Source organism: Palaemon carinicauda, chromosome 28, assembly GCF_036898095.1.
Source record: "Palaemon carinicauda isolate YSFRI2023 chromosome 28, ASM3689809v2, whole genome shotgun sequence".
Taxonomy (NCBI): Eukaryota; Metazoa; Arthropoda; class Malacostraca; order Decapoda; family Palaemonidae; genus Palaemon; species Palaemon carinicauda.
The window spans coordinates 8,936,564-8,953,725 of record NC_090752.1 but is presented as its reverse complement, the minus strand read 5'-3'; the positions used below and the strand labels follow the sequence as shown (position 1 = coordinate 8,953,725).

The 17,162-nt window shown below is 37.1% G+C and overlaps 1 protein-coding gene across 3 annotated transcripts in view; it reads left to right on the top strand.

The window, feature by feature from the left end:
- Positions 1-17,162, top strand: part of LOC137621451 (uncharacterized) — an 84,113-nt gene that overhangs the window by 47,511 nt on the left and 19,440 nt on the right. For 2 of the 3 annotated variants that reach the window (XM_068351762.1, XM_068351760.1), the window contains one exon: positions 5,176-5,241. The exons of the other annotated variant lie outside the window; for it this stretch is intronic. In XM_068351762.1, coding sequence (XP_068207863.1) covers positions 5,176-5,241 — 66 coding nt within the window. The remainder of the gene's footprint in view (positions 1-5,175; positions 5,242-17,162) is intronic. 3 annotated transcript variants of the gene reach the window in all.

Sequence of the window (17,162 nt, the reverse complement as noted above, 5' to 3'; positions counted from 1 at the left end):
GGTGTTTGGGAGCGTTGAGCAGGAAGATCTCCCCTTCTGACAAGGAAACTTCCATGCTCATTATGTCCTGCATGGACAAGGCCATACGTGACGGTTCCAGTGAGCTTGCGGCTTCGTTCGTTTCCGGGGTCCTCAAGAAACGGGAAAACCTTTGCTCCTTCTTGTCAGCTGGAGTAACACCGTGTCAGAGATCGGAACTTATGTTTGCTCCTCTCTCAAAGTGCCTTTTCCCAGAGGAGTTGATAAAGGAGATTGCTGCCTCCTTGATTCAAAAAGACACTCATGACCTGGTTGCGTCCTCTGCCCGCAAAGCCACCCCTTTGCCTACCTTGTCTAGACCCAGGATGGACACTCCAGCGTCCAGATTCATTCCGCCCTTTCGTGGCAGAGCCTCCAGCAGAGGAGGTGCTCGTGCCGAAGGGAGACGTGGGAAGAAGAAAGGTACCAAGTCCTTTAAGGGCAGAGTCTGACTGCCACCTTCTTCAGACAGCAGTGGGAGCCAGACTCAAGAACTTCTGGCAGACCTGGGAGAAAAGGGGTGCCGATGCACAATCTGTGAAGTTGCTCAGAGAAGGGTACAAGATCCCGTTTGTACGCAAACCCCCTCTAGCTACGTCTCCCATCGATCTCTCTCCCAGGTACAGAGAGGAGGACAAGAGACTAGCTTTGAAGCAAGAGGTGTCTCTCTTACTAGAAAAGGGAGCGGTAGTCAAAGTCCGGGACCATCAATCCCCGGGCTTCTACAACCGTCTCTTCTTAGTGGTAAAGAAGACAGGAGGGTGGAGGCCGGTGCTAGACGTCAGTGCGCTGAATGTCTTTGTCACAAAGCAGACGTTCGCCATGGAGACCACAAAGTTTGTTCTAGCAGCGGTCAGGAAGGAAGACTGGATGGTCTCTTTAGACCTAAGGGATGCTTACTTTCACGTCCCCATCCACCCAGAATCCCAACCTTTTCTGAGGTTCGTTTACGAAAAGGTTGTCTACCAATTTCAAGCCCTGTGCTTTGGCCTAAGCACGGCTCCTCTTGTCTTTACGAAGCTGATGAGGAATATTGCCAAATTCCTGCATTTAGCGGATATCAGAGCCTCCCTCTATTTGGACGACTGGCTTCTAAGAGCTTCTTCCAGTCGTCGCTGTCTGGAGAATCTAAAGTGGACTCTAGATCTGACCAAGGAATTGGGTCTCCTGGTCAATATGGAAAAGTCCCAACTGGTCCCATCCCAAACTATAGTGTACTTAGGGATGGAGATTCACAGTCAAGCTTTTCGGGCTTTTCCGTCGGCCCCCAGAACAAGTCAAGCCCAAGGATGCATCCAGAACATGCTAAAGAAGGACCGATGTTCAGTCAAACAGTGGATGAGTCTGATAGGGACGCTTTCATCCCTGGAACAGTTCATTTCGTTAGGGAGACTGCACCTCCGTCCCCTTCAATTTCACCTAGTTGTTCACTGGAAAAAGGACAAGACGCTAGAAGCGGTCTCGATCCCCATTTCCGAGAAGATGAAGTCATCACTGACTTGGTGGAAGGACAACATCAACCTCAGAGAGGGTCTGGCCCTGGCTGTTCAGACCCCCAACCACGTTCTCTTCTCGGATGCATCGGACACGGGCTGGGGTGCGACATTAGACGGTCGGGAATGCTCGGGAACTTGGAACTCGAATCAAAAAACGTTACATATCAACTGCAAGGAGCTACTGGCAGTTCATCTGGCCTTGAAAAGCTTCAAGTCCCTCCTTCTAGGCAAGGTGGTGGAGGTGAACTCAGACAACACCACGGCCTTGGCGTACATCTCCAAGCAAGGAGGGACCCATTCTATGATGTTGTACGAGATCGCAAGGGACCTCCTCACCTGGTCAAGAGATCTAAACCTTTCTCTAGTAACGAGGTTCATTCAAGGCAACATGAATGTCATGGCGGATTGCCTCAGTCGGAAGGATCAAATCATTCCAACAGAATGGACCCTACACAAGGATGTGTGCAAGAGACTATGGGCCACATAGGGCCAACCTACCATAGATCTCTTTGCAACCTCGATGACCAAGAGGCTCCCAATTTATTGCTCGCCAATCCCGGACCCAGCAGCAGTTCATATAGATGCCTTTCTACTGGATTGGTCCCATCTAGACCTTTATGCATTCCCTCCGTTCAAGATTGTCAACAAGGTACTGCAGAAGTTCGCCTCTCACGAAGGGACAAGGTTGACGTTAGTTGCTCCCCTCTGGCCCGCGAGAGAATGGTTCACCGAGGTACTTCAATGGCTGGTGGACGTTCCCAGAACTCTTCCTCTAAGAGTGGACCTTCTACGTCAGCCACACGTAAAGAAGGTACACCCAGGCCTCCATGCTCTTCGTCTGACTGCCTTCAGACTATCGAAAGACTCTCGAGAGCTAGAGGCTTTTCGAAGGAGGCAGCCAGGGCGATTGCTAGAGCAAGGAGGACATCCACTCTTAGAGTCTACCAGTCGAAGTGGGAAGTCTTCCGAAACTGGTGCAAGTCGGTATCAGTATCCTCAACCAGTACCTCTGTAACCCAACTAGCTGACTTCCTATTATACCTGAGGAAGGAAAGATCTCTTTCAGCTCCCACGATCAAAGGTTACAGAAGCATGTTGGCAGCAGTCTTCCGTCACAGAGGCTTAGATCTTTCTAACAACAAAGATCTACAGGACCTCCTTAAGTCTTTTGAGACCTCGAAGGAGCGTCGTTTGGCTACACCGGGTTGGAATTTAGACGTGGTACTAAGATTCCTTATGTCAGAAAGGTTCGAGCCACTACAATCAGCCTCCTTTAAAGATCTCACTTTAAAGACTCTTTTCCTCGTTTGCTTAGCAACAGCTAAAAGAGTCAGTGAGATACACGCCTTCAGCAGGAACATCGGATTTTCATCTGAAACGGCTACATGTTCTTTACAGCTTGGTTTTCTAGCCAAAAACGAGCTACCTTCTCGTCCTTGGCCGAAATCGTTCGATATTCCAAGCCTTTCAAATTTGGTTGGAAATGAACTAGAAAGAGTCTTATGCCCTGTTAGAGCTCTTAAGTTTTATTTAAGACGAACTAAACCTTTACAAGGACAGTCAGAAGCTTTATGGTGTGCTATTAAGAAACCTTCTTTACCTATGTCAAAGAATGCAGTTTCCTATTATATCAGACTGTTGATACGAGAAGCTCATTCCCATCTGAATGAGGAATACCATGCTTTGCTGAAGGTAAGGACACATGAAGTTAGAACTGTCGCAACTTCAGTGGCCTTTAAACAAAATAGATCTCTGCAGAGTATAATGGACGCAACCTATTGGAGAAGCAAGTCAGTGTTCGCGTATTTTTATCTTAAAGATGTCCAGTCTCTTTACGAGAACTGCTACACCCTGGGACCATTCGTAGCAGCGAGTGCAGTAGTGAGTGAGGGCTCAACCACTACATTCCCCTAATTCCATAACCTTTTTTAATCTTTCTCTTGAAATGTTTTTTATTGTTGTTTTTTGGGTTGTCCGGAAGGCTAAGAAGCCTTTCGCATCCTGGTTGATTTGGCGGGTGGTCAAATTCTTTTCTTGAGAAGCGCCTAGATTAGAGGTTTTGATGAGGTCCTTTAGTATGGGTTGCAACCCTTGATACTTCAGCTCCTAGGAGTCGCTCAGCATCCTAAGAGGATCGCGAGGCTCAGTAAGGAAGACGTACTTAAAAAAGGCAGAGTAATTGTTCAAGTCGACTTCCTTACCAGGTACTTATTTATTTTATGTTTGTTATTTTGAATAACTGCTAAAATGAAATACAAAATCCTTAGCTCATAATAATGTAAACAATTAATGCTGGTCTCTACCCACCCCCCTGGGTGTGAATCAGCTTATATAATCACCGGCTAAGTTTAATATTGAAAAATGTTATTTTTATTAATAAAATAAATTTTTGAATATACTTACCCGGTGATTATATATTAAAGGACCCTCCCTTCCTCCCCAATAGAGACCCAGTGGACCGAGGAGAAAATTGAGTTCTGTGTTTACATTGAGTACTGAGTACCTGCTCGACAGATGGCGCTGTTGATGTACACCCCCTACCTGCATAGCGATCGCTGGCGGATTTCGAACGTAGAGTTTTTCTGTCGGGCAGCAGAGCTGCAGCTTATATAATCACCGGGTAAGTATATTCAAAAATTTATTTTATTAATAAAAATAAAATTTTCTTACGTGTGTATATTTGTTTTAATTTTCTATGAACTGAAGTTTGTCCTGAGAATGCTTACTTTATAGCACTGCAATTAGTTTTATGCTTCTCGCACGTAGAAAATTGAGAAAAGGACTGTCACACCATGTCAGTAGGACCATTAATGAAGTTTAGCAATTTTTTTTCATGAGTTTTAATAATGATAAAATTGGAAAGCGGGATTGGTTTTTATTTAGACATTTTAGGTTTGTGTCAAGAATTATCAGGAACATTATCTCTCAGATACCAATCAAAGGGACTCATTGCTTTAATTGCAGAAACTGATAGATGCTTTCTGACAGAGGTTTTTGAAACGAAGTTTAAGAGCTGCTATCATGTGTGAAACTTATTTAACTAAATTATTAGTTAACTTAGCATCATATGTGCAAATATTCTATGATCTTTGGAATATTATGAGTGTGATTGATCAATCTCAGGTGTACAGTAGTGCTTAACTGCATATTTAACTGTCATGTTTACTATGTATTAGGGGAAGTCTCATTATACCCAGTCTTTAATTTATAAACCTTTTTCATTATTTTTTGCTAATATTGCATCATTGATATAAAGTGCAGATATGTCATAGTGTTGCTGTTTGCAGTTATGTTTTGCCACAGGGTAACGCAGAAGAAAGTACACCCTGTACAGTAATATATTGGTAGTGGCTTATGATAGTATCTTTCTATGATTATATCAGTAGCCAGACTGTTTTTGATTGAATTACTGTGTTAGAAGATCGTTATTAGAAACAATGCATTTGATTATACTGTATTTGTATATCTTTAAGAGGTGTTTCAGTCTGATTTTTAATGTTATAGATGTGTCATTTTTTCTTAATGTGGGTTAAATATTGATTGGATAGGTCAATGAGATGTGTAATGCTTTTCCTCTCCAACTGTAGCAGACATATCCCTTATATGCTTGCATCTTGAATGCCTGTTTATTTTTTTTCCACCTTTGTTTTTCTCTTCCAAGTTTGAATGCACGTCGCAGCCTGTTGCAATTGAATAACCTTGCGAGGATGCACCAGCTGCAGCTGCTGTAAGTAGGTCGTGAACCAGCTGCTGCTCCTATGGCTAGTTTATTTTTCTCTTCATTTTTGTCTCCTCACATGATCTCCAGTAGAGGCCAAACACTTATGGAATCATAAAAAACTGTTTGTTTAGCTTGGGTTTCATAATTTGTTATCATTCAAAGCTGTTTCAGAAATTAGTTTTTTAGTAAAGTCAAAGCTTTTCATGATAATTATTGCAAAAAAAACTTATATTGAATTTTATTTTATAATCAGGTAAACAGTTTTAATAATTAATTACTCTTATTTTCATTTATAAAAAGGACTTAATCTTTAATTTTTTGTAGATTATCTAACAGTATTTTGTATATTATTAATTTTGTTTTTTTAAGAAGTGAAATTAACAAAGAAGGTAAGTTTTGTTCCATTAAAAGCAATGATGAATTCTTATAAATTTTTTCCAATTTATGCAGTGTTTAAAAGAGCAAGAACACCACAATAGCCTTCCTTAGTATAACTGACCAACTTTGGAGGAAATTCCAATTACTGCCAATAAAAAATTATCATACTGCACTTTCATGTCCAGTTCCCCAGTTGCTCTATATTTCAAAACCCATGATGCACACAGTGGTGATAAATATCTTTAGTCATTGGTTGAGTTAACTTGAAATGTGTTACTTGTGTAAAATTTGCTTGTTGATAAAGGCTGTGAAGAATTAGATGTCTATGGTAATCAAATGGATATTTGCAGTGAGTTAAAAGAAAAGTATCAATGCGGAAAATATTTTCAAATGTTAGCATTTGATTGGTTGTGGTTTTTTATAAGAACCTGAACATTTTATATACATAGGTTAACATTTATTAAGTTCAAACGTCCGTGCATTCCTTCTTTGGCGATGCATTACCCCAAGCTACTTAAGCAGGTAATTTCATAGCACAGTTAAATGATGGAATAAAGCAATCCTGTAGAAAATAGATTCTTGATCACTAGCATGTAAGCCAACAAGAGATAGTCCATTGCACCAACTTTCAAAACAAGCACATAGCAACCATAAACTGCATATTACTGTAGTACCTTTTTCTGGGGTCTTTTCAGACAGTTCCAGATGCACATTGGTAAAGCACTAAACCATCAGGTGTTTTTTTTATGGTACCATTTTCATTTCTGGGCTCCGACCCATGTCACCCAGTGAAATGCTCCTTAAGCACCATTTCTAAGGTATATAACTGCTATATATTACCAGAGAAAAAATTGCATGGGAATGCCAGGTTGAACCCAGCTCGCTCACCTGTATAAGGTGTTGACTAGTAGTAGTACGGGGTCAAACGGCACCTCGCTGTTCGGGGATTTTGACAGGAGATATCTAAATGGTGCGAGGCCTCTGGTTGTGATTTATCGCGCCCCAGTATTATATCGACACCTTATACAGGTGAGCGAGCTGGGTTCAACCTGGCATTCCCATGCAATTTTTTCTCTGGTAATATATAGCAGTTATATACCTTAGAAATGGTGCTTAAGGAGCATTTCACTGGGCGACATGGATCTCTCACCCAGAAATAGATTTTTCCTTCGTCAAAATCCCTTTTTTGGAGTGTTTTTTGAAGCACTCACAACTTAGTCTGTATATTTTGATTATTAAAGCTGAGAATTGTTCATGGAAAATATGAACCTCTTATCTTACTTTCAACAATATAGTTTTGTGTTAACAGGACATTGAACTATCAGTTGGTGAATAAAGTTTTGAGTCTTTCAGAAAAGTATCCCTTATGTGAAGAAGCCCTTCATTCACTTAGTCACAAAGGTCATTGATGTCTAAGCTGTCAAAATTTTCATAAATACATTTCAGCTTGGCTGTTTGTTACATTTCATCTCTTTGCTTGAAGAGGACAATGGTAATAACTGCTGTGACACACTTCTAGCTTAATTATTGAAACACATCACAACTCTCCAGAGAAATATCAGTTGCTTGTGACAGAGGCACAAGTTCCAGAAAGGTACAGGTTCCTGAGACGTTGACTCACTTAAATAGTTGAAATTTCCTGAGACACTGTCTGGTAAGAAGCACAAATGCTTCAGACAAAGACAGTGACCAAATCTAAGTGGTATGTATCACAATATCAAGAACTGAAGGTCCCTAAGACATAGAAATTTCATCCACAATACAGTACAGTGGAACCTCTACATCCGAACGTATCTACATCCGAACGTATCTACATCCGAATTTTCCAACATCCGAAGTAAATTTCGAGCAAATTTTTTACTCTACACCCGAATTTTATTTCGACACACGAAGTAAACATTACGCCATTGAGTGTCGAGTGCTCAGTTCTCTGTTCTTGTGTGTATCATGTGGTTGTCCTCTGTTTGGTCTGTTATTAACAGTGCTTATTTTCTTCCTTTTCTCACATTTCCTTTGTGATTTTACCTATAATCATGGTGCCTAAGAAGCTAAGTTTCAGTACAGGAAGAAGGCAATTCTTTCATTAGAATTGAAGCAAGAAATTATAGAAAAACATGAGAGCAGTGTGCATGTGAGTGATACTGTATGGCTAAACAATATGGCCGGAATAGGCCTATGATCTCGAGGATCATCAAGCTGAAGGCAGCCATTAAAGCAAATAACCATCGAAGGGGATCACCATTATTACAACACATCGTAGCAATACCCTGGAAGAGATAGAGCGCCTTTTATTGATAGGGATAAAGGACAAAGAGATTGTTGGCAACGATCATTTGTGAGAAGGGCCAGCGTGATGAATAGAAAGAAAGAAAAAAGTGAAGCAAAGAAAACCAAGATAGCGTTAACAAGCTCTTTTAAATAAGACTTCTCTCTTTTTCTGTTTCTCTCTAAACATAGCATTAACATGTTCTTTAAATAAAATTCTCTCTCTCTCTCTCTCTCTCTCTCTCTCTCTCTCTCTCTCTCTCTCTCTCTCTCTCTCTCTCTCTCTCTCTCTCTCTCTCTCTCTCTCTCGTTCTTCTTTGCTGTTGTAGTGTTAGAAACGTCTACGTCTATTATTTTTTTTCCGAGAGAGAGAGAGAGATTAAACAAAAATGTGTTTAGAGTACATATGATTTTTAACTGCGTCAACGAGTTGAAAAACAATTAAATGAAATTAAGAAAGTAATAACAGCTAATCTGAATTCCTTTATTAACTAAAACAAATATTGATTCAAACACAATCGTGTGCGTATGCACAAACACACACACACAGGTGCAAGAATTTTGCTACGCAGTAAGAGAGACGGTCAGGGAGGAGGTAGAGATGGTGACTGCGATAACATACCGTAACTCGTCACTGAAAGTGATGAAAATAAAAAATCAAAAGAAAAAAATGTGAAAAATATGAAATATGAAAATAAAATAAAGAAATAAATAAGCTTAGTTAGATTTAAATTTCCGTAGTGTAAGTTACGGTATGTTATCGCAGTCACCATCTCTACCTCCTCACCGATCATGTCTCCTTGTGCGTGTGTGTGTGTGTTTGCGAATACGCACACGAGTGTGTTTGTATCAATATTTGTTTTAGTTAATAAAGGAATTCAGATTTGCTGATATTGTTTTTTTAGTTACATTTAACTGTCTTTCAACTCGTTAACGCTGGTAAAAATCATATGTACACAACACATTTTTGTTTAATCTCATTTTTTTTTATCTCTTTCTCTCTCTCTCTCTCTCTCTCTCTCTCTCTCTCTCTCTCTCTCTCTCTCTCTCTCTCTCTCTCTCTCTCTCTCTCTCTCAGAAAAAAAAATTAATAGACGTCTCTAACACTAACTGTGAAGAAGAACAAGAGAGAGAGAGAGAGAGTATTTATTTAAAGAACATGTTAACACCATGTCTACCTTCTCGCCGATCGTCCATCTCCTCCTGGGTAGCAAATCTTACACCTGTGGTGGCCTGTCTCTAAGGTAAAGTGGCAATAAAACACATTTTTTATTCATTATTTCTTTATATTTATCTTTTTTACATGCTTCTTTCATATTATTCAGTTATGTTATTGTTATGCGTAATTATGTGTAGCCATTTATTAAGGATTTATTATGGGTTTTTAGGCTGAGGAACGAATTAAATGAATTACCATGTATTCTTATGGGAAAATTCGTTTCGACATCCGAACATTTTCTATATCCGAAGTTGGTTCTGGAACGGATTAAATTCGTATGTAGAGGTTCCACTGTACACTAAATTCCAAGACCAAGGCTGTTTCAATTGGCTAACAAAGATCATAACATATTAAGCAGTATTGCCATAGTAAGTGTTTGTTAAACAGGGAAGAACATTCAACAGGAGAGCTTTACAGAGCAAGTAATAAGCACTGAGAGGAAGTTAAGGTAGCAGGGTGATTTTACACTGAAGATGTCCTAGATAATCTAAGGAAAGTCCACTCATGGGAAGATAATGTTGAGAGGATTGTATTTCATTAAATGACAGGACAGGATTAGAAATGAAATTATAAAAGAGATTACTCGAGTGCCATATGTGGATGAGATCATGGTGAAGGGTAGATGGAGATGGTTTGGGCATGCTCTTTGCACTTCCCTAGAAAGATTAGTTCACCAAACTTTCAACTGTGTTCCACAAGGTATTAGAAGAGTTGGAATAACCAGGCCTACATGGCTGAGGACTATGAAGTGTGAAGTAGGAGATGATGAATGGAGAAGTATTGATTTCAAAGCTCAAGATAGATACGACTGGCAAAATCTAATCGAGTCCCTTTGCGTCGATAGGCGTAGGAGGAAATGATATTTACAAAATATAACAGATATATTACCATATCATGCAGACAGAAATGATGTTAATGGCAACCCCATCAGATGCGCACTGTTTTCTGGATGAAATGTCATTTCCAAATGGAGGATCCAGTTTAAGTAAAATTACTGTATCTGAATGTGAAGCAAAATGAAAATATGGTATGGGTATACTACCTCCCATTTACAAGAGTTGCACTTGGATTAAAACAAACTTGAGACTTGTTTACGAGGCTGCTAGAAAGTGTCTACTCCAGCTACCAAATCCTTTCAAAAAAAGTAATTTCCCCAATCTCTCTGATCTTGGGAGAATCTGACAGTTTACATCAATAATTAAAGTTAAATTATTTTAATTTTGTTTTGGTTATTGCTGAATTCATCTATTTTGACCAGTATTTGATCCGTTTAGGACCAAACAAAGAAGATGGGAGTGACTGTTTTTGGCAAATAAATTGATCAGCTAATGGTTTCAGATTTGGGAAGCATTTGATATACAGCAATGCATTGAAAGAATAAACTCCTTGATCAGGTGGTAATGTCTGCAGTAACTGGGGCATATACTGAACAATATCTACAGAATAATAAGGAAGTATCTTTTAATTCTCAGCAGCTAGCTGTCTTTAGCCACATGAAATTTTGAAGGTAATATTTGGCAACCAAGCCTGATATAGTAGTATGAGGAGGGACTTACAATGGGTTTCACAGATAATGCAAGCAAATTTTTAGGTAATAACTTTGTAAAAACACTTGTATCAGTACGAGACTTTGCTATAGTGTATTACAACCTGTATGGTAATTTATAAGAATATGATGAATTAATAATTGTAAGGAATAAAGGTACATCTCTCCATACCAAAAGGCAAAAAGTCGATTTCCCAGAAATCGATACGAACAAAACACTTTATAAAGCTCCGCCTACCCTTTCCCTCCACCTCGAACCCCCTCCTCCCATCCCTCACTACCTTCCCTCACCTACCTTCCCTCCCTTCTCTATCTCTCTCACTCTGAAAGTTGCTTCAGTTTAAACTTATTTTATAAGATTTTTTCTATATCTGATAATTTTTATTGTTAAATGATGATCCACTCAGTTATTATTTTTCTATATATAATCTTTATTGTTAAATGACGATCCAATCGGTTGTTACACACCAGTTAACTGGTTTATTTACATACTGCTCTCTCTCTCTCTCTCTCTCTCTCTCTCTCTCTCTCTCTCTCTCTCTCTCTCTCTCTCTCTCTCTCACATACTGAGACTGTAAATGGCTTCATTTTTATTTGTGACAAATTGAGTAACTATAAACAGTTACTCAAAACCAATCCAAAGGAAATTGGCGGCTTTCTCTTTGTTAAAAAAGTGGAAAATTTGCGTATGAAACACATTCCTGTGGCCATGACAACATTTGCTCCGAGGTGGACATCTTCACCCCCATAATACAAGTATATGGCTGATGCCCTAAGTTCAAATCATAATTGAAAAGAAAGTAACCAAATACAAGTAAAACAGTTGCTTAACCATCAATCATAGAGTCTGTCGTTCGACTACTACACGGTACATACAAATATTTTTTGCTCTAATAACCATTTACAGGTATACTGTACACACAAAAATAAATATGAAGGCGAAAGAGCAAATATAATAGAAAAGTTGGATTTTTTAATGGCAGATTTCCTGGAAATGAAGAAAAGAACATCATAACAGAACAGGAAGGAAGCATGGGAGAATCCATATTAATATTGAATAATGGGGATGAAATACAAACCATAATAGTGATAAATGCACAGGGTTTAGTCACGTGTAACTCTAAAAGGAAAATAGAGTTCTTAGAAGAACTAACCCTAATTGAAAAAATAGATATATTAAATATAAGTGAAACATTGTATTCCCAAGAGACTGGCAGTGATGACCAGATAAAGGGTTTCCAAACATATAGATCAGACAGAACAAATAGGAATCAAGGGGGAACCGCAATATATGGAAGAGACATAAATCAAGGAAAAGTCTGAAAAATACAGCAACACAGAATGTGAAATGATTGCGGTAGAATTTGAATATGAAAAATTAGTGAATATTGTAGTTTACAGACCCCCAAATACTAAGGAGTTTGACATCATAATAGAAAAAATAGATGATGTATGTAGAAACCATAAAGACTGGAATATACTCCTATCCAGAGATTTTAACTTTCCTTTCGTGGATTGGAAAGAACGGATAGAAGAAAGTGGTTGTATATATACATATAAAAAAAAGAGAGTAATAGTTACGCAGAAGATAAGAGACAGTTTGAAAAGCTTCAAGATATGCTATTAGAACAATATGCACCAAATAAACCACATTCCAACAAGAAAGGAAAATGTCCTAGATCTAGTATTTGTGAATGAGGTGAATTATGTTAAAGAAATAATAGTGTATAACACGGGAATTTCAGACCACAATGCCATAGAATTGATAGTTCATTCCAAAGCAAGTGAACGCAGAGATAAACAAAGCACAAAAAGATGGGAAGGATATGGAAAATATAATTTCTATGGTAAGAAAATAAAATGGTCAGAAATAAATGAAGAATTGAACAAAGATTGGAAAAATGTATTAGTAAGTGATAATATACAGGTGGAGTTCCAGCAATTTTGTTAAAAAAACTACACACAATATCGCAAAGCCGCTTGCAATACTGCTAAGACTAAGTGTAGATATGAGCGAGATATATGTTAAACATAAATTAGCGTGTATATAACCCCTATTTTCTAAAGTGGATCAAGACTAGAGGCAAGCAATTATAGACCAGTTAGTCTAACATCACATATTATGAAAGTGTATGAAAGGGTAATAAAAAAGAAAATAATGAATCATTTGGTTAAAAATAATTTATTTAATATAGGTCAACACGGTTTTGTGCCCAGAAAAAGTACACAAACCCAATTGATAGCACACTATGAAAACATAAAAATGGATAAGAGAATTTCTACATAACAAAAAACAGATAGTGGTTGCAAATGACGAGAAATCAGATGAAGCTCGGGTGATATCTGGCGTGCCACAGGGTAAGGTATTAGCTGCACTGCTGTTTTTTGTTATGATCTCAGACATAGACTGTAATGTTAAAGACTCTGTAGTGAGAAGTTTCCCCGATGACACAAGAATAAGTAGAGGAATTACTTGTGATGAAGATAGGAACTCATTACAAAGAGATTTAAACAAAATATATGAATGGGCGGAGATAAATAGGATGGTATTTAACGCTGATAAATTCGAATCAATAAATTATGGAAACAGAGAAAGAATGGTATATGCATACAGGGGACCTAATAACAAGACAATCACAAACAAGGAAGCAATTAAAGACCTTGGTGTAATGATAAACAGGAATATGTTATGCAACAACCAAATAGCAACACTGTTGGCTAAATGTAAAGCAAAAATGGGAATGCTATTCATACATTTTAAAACAAGAAAAGCTGAACACATGATTATGCTGTACAAAACTTATGTACGTAGTACACTAGAGTACTGCAATGTGATATGGTACCCACACTACCAAAAGGATATTGCACAAATAGAGAGTGTACAAAGGTCCTTTACTGCTAGAATAGAAGAAGTCAAGGATCTTGACTACTGGGAAAGACTGCAATTTTTAAAATTATACAGTCTAGAAAGGAGAAGAGAACGCTACAGGATAATACAAGCATGGAAACAAATCGAAGGAGTAAATGAAAACATCATGGAGCTAAAAATATCAGAAAGAGCAAGCCAAGGTAGATTAATAGTGCCCAAAACTATACCAGGAAAACTAAGGAAGGCACACAGGACATTAATCCACTACACACCAGCATCGATAATACAGCGACTTATTTAATGCGCTGCCAGCTCATCTAAGAAACATATTAGGAGTGAGCGTAGATGTGTTTAAGAATAAGCTCGATAAACACCTAAGAGGCATCCCAGACCATTCAAGACTGGAAGACGCAAAATACACCGGAAGATGCGTAAGCAACTCTCTGGTGGATATACGAAGTGCCTTACACTGAGGGACCTGGGGGAACCCAATAAGGCAGTAAGGCACTACCACATGAACATACACAGATATACAGTCTATATATATAAATATATATACAGTATATATATATATATATATATATGTATATATATATATATATATATATATATATATATATATATATATATATATATATATATATATATATATATATGCATGTATACATATATATATATATATATATATATATATATATATATATATATATATATATATATGTATATAAATATAAATTATATAATATAAATATATATATATATATATATATATATATATATATATGTATATATATATATATATATATATATATATATATATATATATATATATATATATATATATATATATATATATATATATAGTTTTATATATAATATAATTTTATGTTATGTATGATATATTATATATACATAAATACATATATATATATATATATATATATATATATATATATATATATATATATATATATATATATACTGTACGTATATATATATATAATATATATGTATATGTGTGTGTATATATATATATATATATATATATATATATATATATATATATGTATATATATACACATACTGTATACTGTATATATATATATCATCATCATCATCTCCTCCTACGCCTATTGACGCAAAGGGCCTCGGTCAGATTTCACCAGTCATCTGTCTGTCTTGAGCTTTTAATTTTCATATAGTGCCTTGTGGAGTCCAGTTAAACATTTGGTGAACTAATCTCTCTTGGGGAGTGTGAAGACCTTGCCTAAACTATCTCTATCTTCCCCTCATCATGATCTCATCCACATATGGTACTCAAGTAATCTCTCTTATAGTTTTATTTCTACTTCATATATATATATATATATATATATATATATATATATATATATATATATATATATGTATATATAATATATTATATATAAAATATATACATATAAATATATGTATATATGATATATATATAATATATATATATGTATATATAAAATATATATATATATATATGTATATATGGTATATAATTATATATATATATATATATATATATATATATATATATATATATATATATATATATATGTATATATAATACGTTATATATATAAATATATTATATTTTGAATATATATATATATATATATATATATATATATATATATATATATATATGTATTTATATTAATATATATATATATATATATATATATATATATATATATATAATACATTATATATATAAATATATTATATATCTAATATATATTTATATATATATAAATAGGGGGCTGGGAACCCCCTCTCCTGTATAAAAAATCCTGTGAGACAGCAACAAAGAGATGGAGCTGGGGGGAGAGTGACTGCTCCCCGCACTCTAGTTTTGGGGTGTTTGAATGTGCGTGGATGTAGTACGATAGAGAGTAAAAGATGTGAGATTGGAAGTATGTTTAGAAGTAGAAGGATGGATGTATTGGCCTTGTTTGAGACAAAGATGAAAGGAAAGGGTGAAGTGATGTTTGGTGAAATGTCTGGTAGAGTGTCTGGGATTGAAAGGGGAAGAGCGAGAGAGGGTGTGGCTTTATTGCTGAGTGAATGGATGACAGGTAAAGTAGTGGAATGGAAGGAGATATCATCTAGGTTAATGTGGGTAAGGGTTAGGTTGGGTAGGGAATGTTGGGCGTTTGTCAGTGCGTATGGGCCAGGTAGTGAGAAAAGTGAAGAAGAGCGGAATGACTTCTGGAATGAATTAACTAGGTGTGTAGAAGGACTGGGTAGAAGGAATTATGTAGTTGTTATGGGTGACTTAAATGCTAGAGTGGGCGCTGGAGAGGTAGAAGGTGTCATTGGGAAGTATGGCGTACCAGGTGAAAATGAGAGTGGTGAGAGACTGGTAGATATGTGTGTTGAACAAGAGATGGTAATAAGTGCTAGCTTTTTTAAAAAGAAAGATAAAAATAAGTATACATGGGTAAGAGTGGCAAATGGAAGAGTAGTAGAAAGGGCATTAATGGATTATGTGTTGATAACTAAAAGAATGTTTGGAAGATTGAAAGACGTGCACGTGTTTAGGGGTATGGCTAACGGTATGTCTGATCATTTTTTGGTGGAAGGAAAATTAGTTGTAGCAAAAGAGTGGGGGAATAGAGTAGGTGGATGTAAAAGGGAGCTAGTGAGGGTTGAAGAGCTAATAAAACCGGGGGTAAAAAGTAAATATCAGGAAAGGTTGAAAATGGCATATGACGAGGTGAGAGTAAGAGAAACTGGTAATTTAGAGGAGGAGTGGAAGTTAGCAAAAGAAAATTTTGTTGGGATTGCAAGTGATGTATGTGGCAAGAAGGTTGTTGGAGGCAGCATGAGGAAGGGCAGTGAATGGTGGAATGAAGGAGTGAAGGTAAAAGTGGAAGAGAAAAAGAGGGCTTTTGAAGAATGGCTGCAGAGTAATAGTATAGAGAAGTATGAAAAATATAGAGAGCAAAAGGTGGAAGTAAAGCGCAAGGTACGTGAGGCAAAGAGGGCAGCTGACCTGAGGTGGGGTCAGGGACTGGGTCAGTCATATGAAGAGAATAAGAAGAAGTTTTGGAAAGAAGTGAAGAGAGTAAGGAAGGCCGGCGCAAGAATTGAAGAGACAGTGAAAGATGGAAATGGAAGGTTGTTAAAAGGAGAGGAGGCAAGGAAAAGGTGGGCGGAATATTTTGAAAGTTTGCTAAATGTTGAGGATGATAGGGAGGCAGATATAATTGCTGTTCCAGGTGTTGAGGTGCCAGTGATGGGAGATGAGAATGAGAGAGAGATTACAATAGAGGAAGTGAGGAGAGCACTAGATGAAACGAGAGTAGGAAAAGCATCTGGTATGGATGGTGTGAAAGCTGAGATGTTGAAGGAAGGGGGTGTGACTGTACTTGAATGGTTGGTGAGATTGTTTAATGTGTGTTTTGTGTTGTCAATGGTACCAGTAGATTGGGTCTGTGCATGTATTGTACCACTATATAAGGGTAAGGGAGATGTGCATGAGTGTTGTAATTCAAGAGGTATTAGTTTGTTGAGTGTAGTTGGAAAAGTGTATGGTAGAGTACTGATTAATAGGATTAAGGATAAAACAGAGAATGCAATCTTGGAAGTACAGGGTGGTTTTAGAAGAGGTAGGG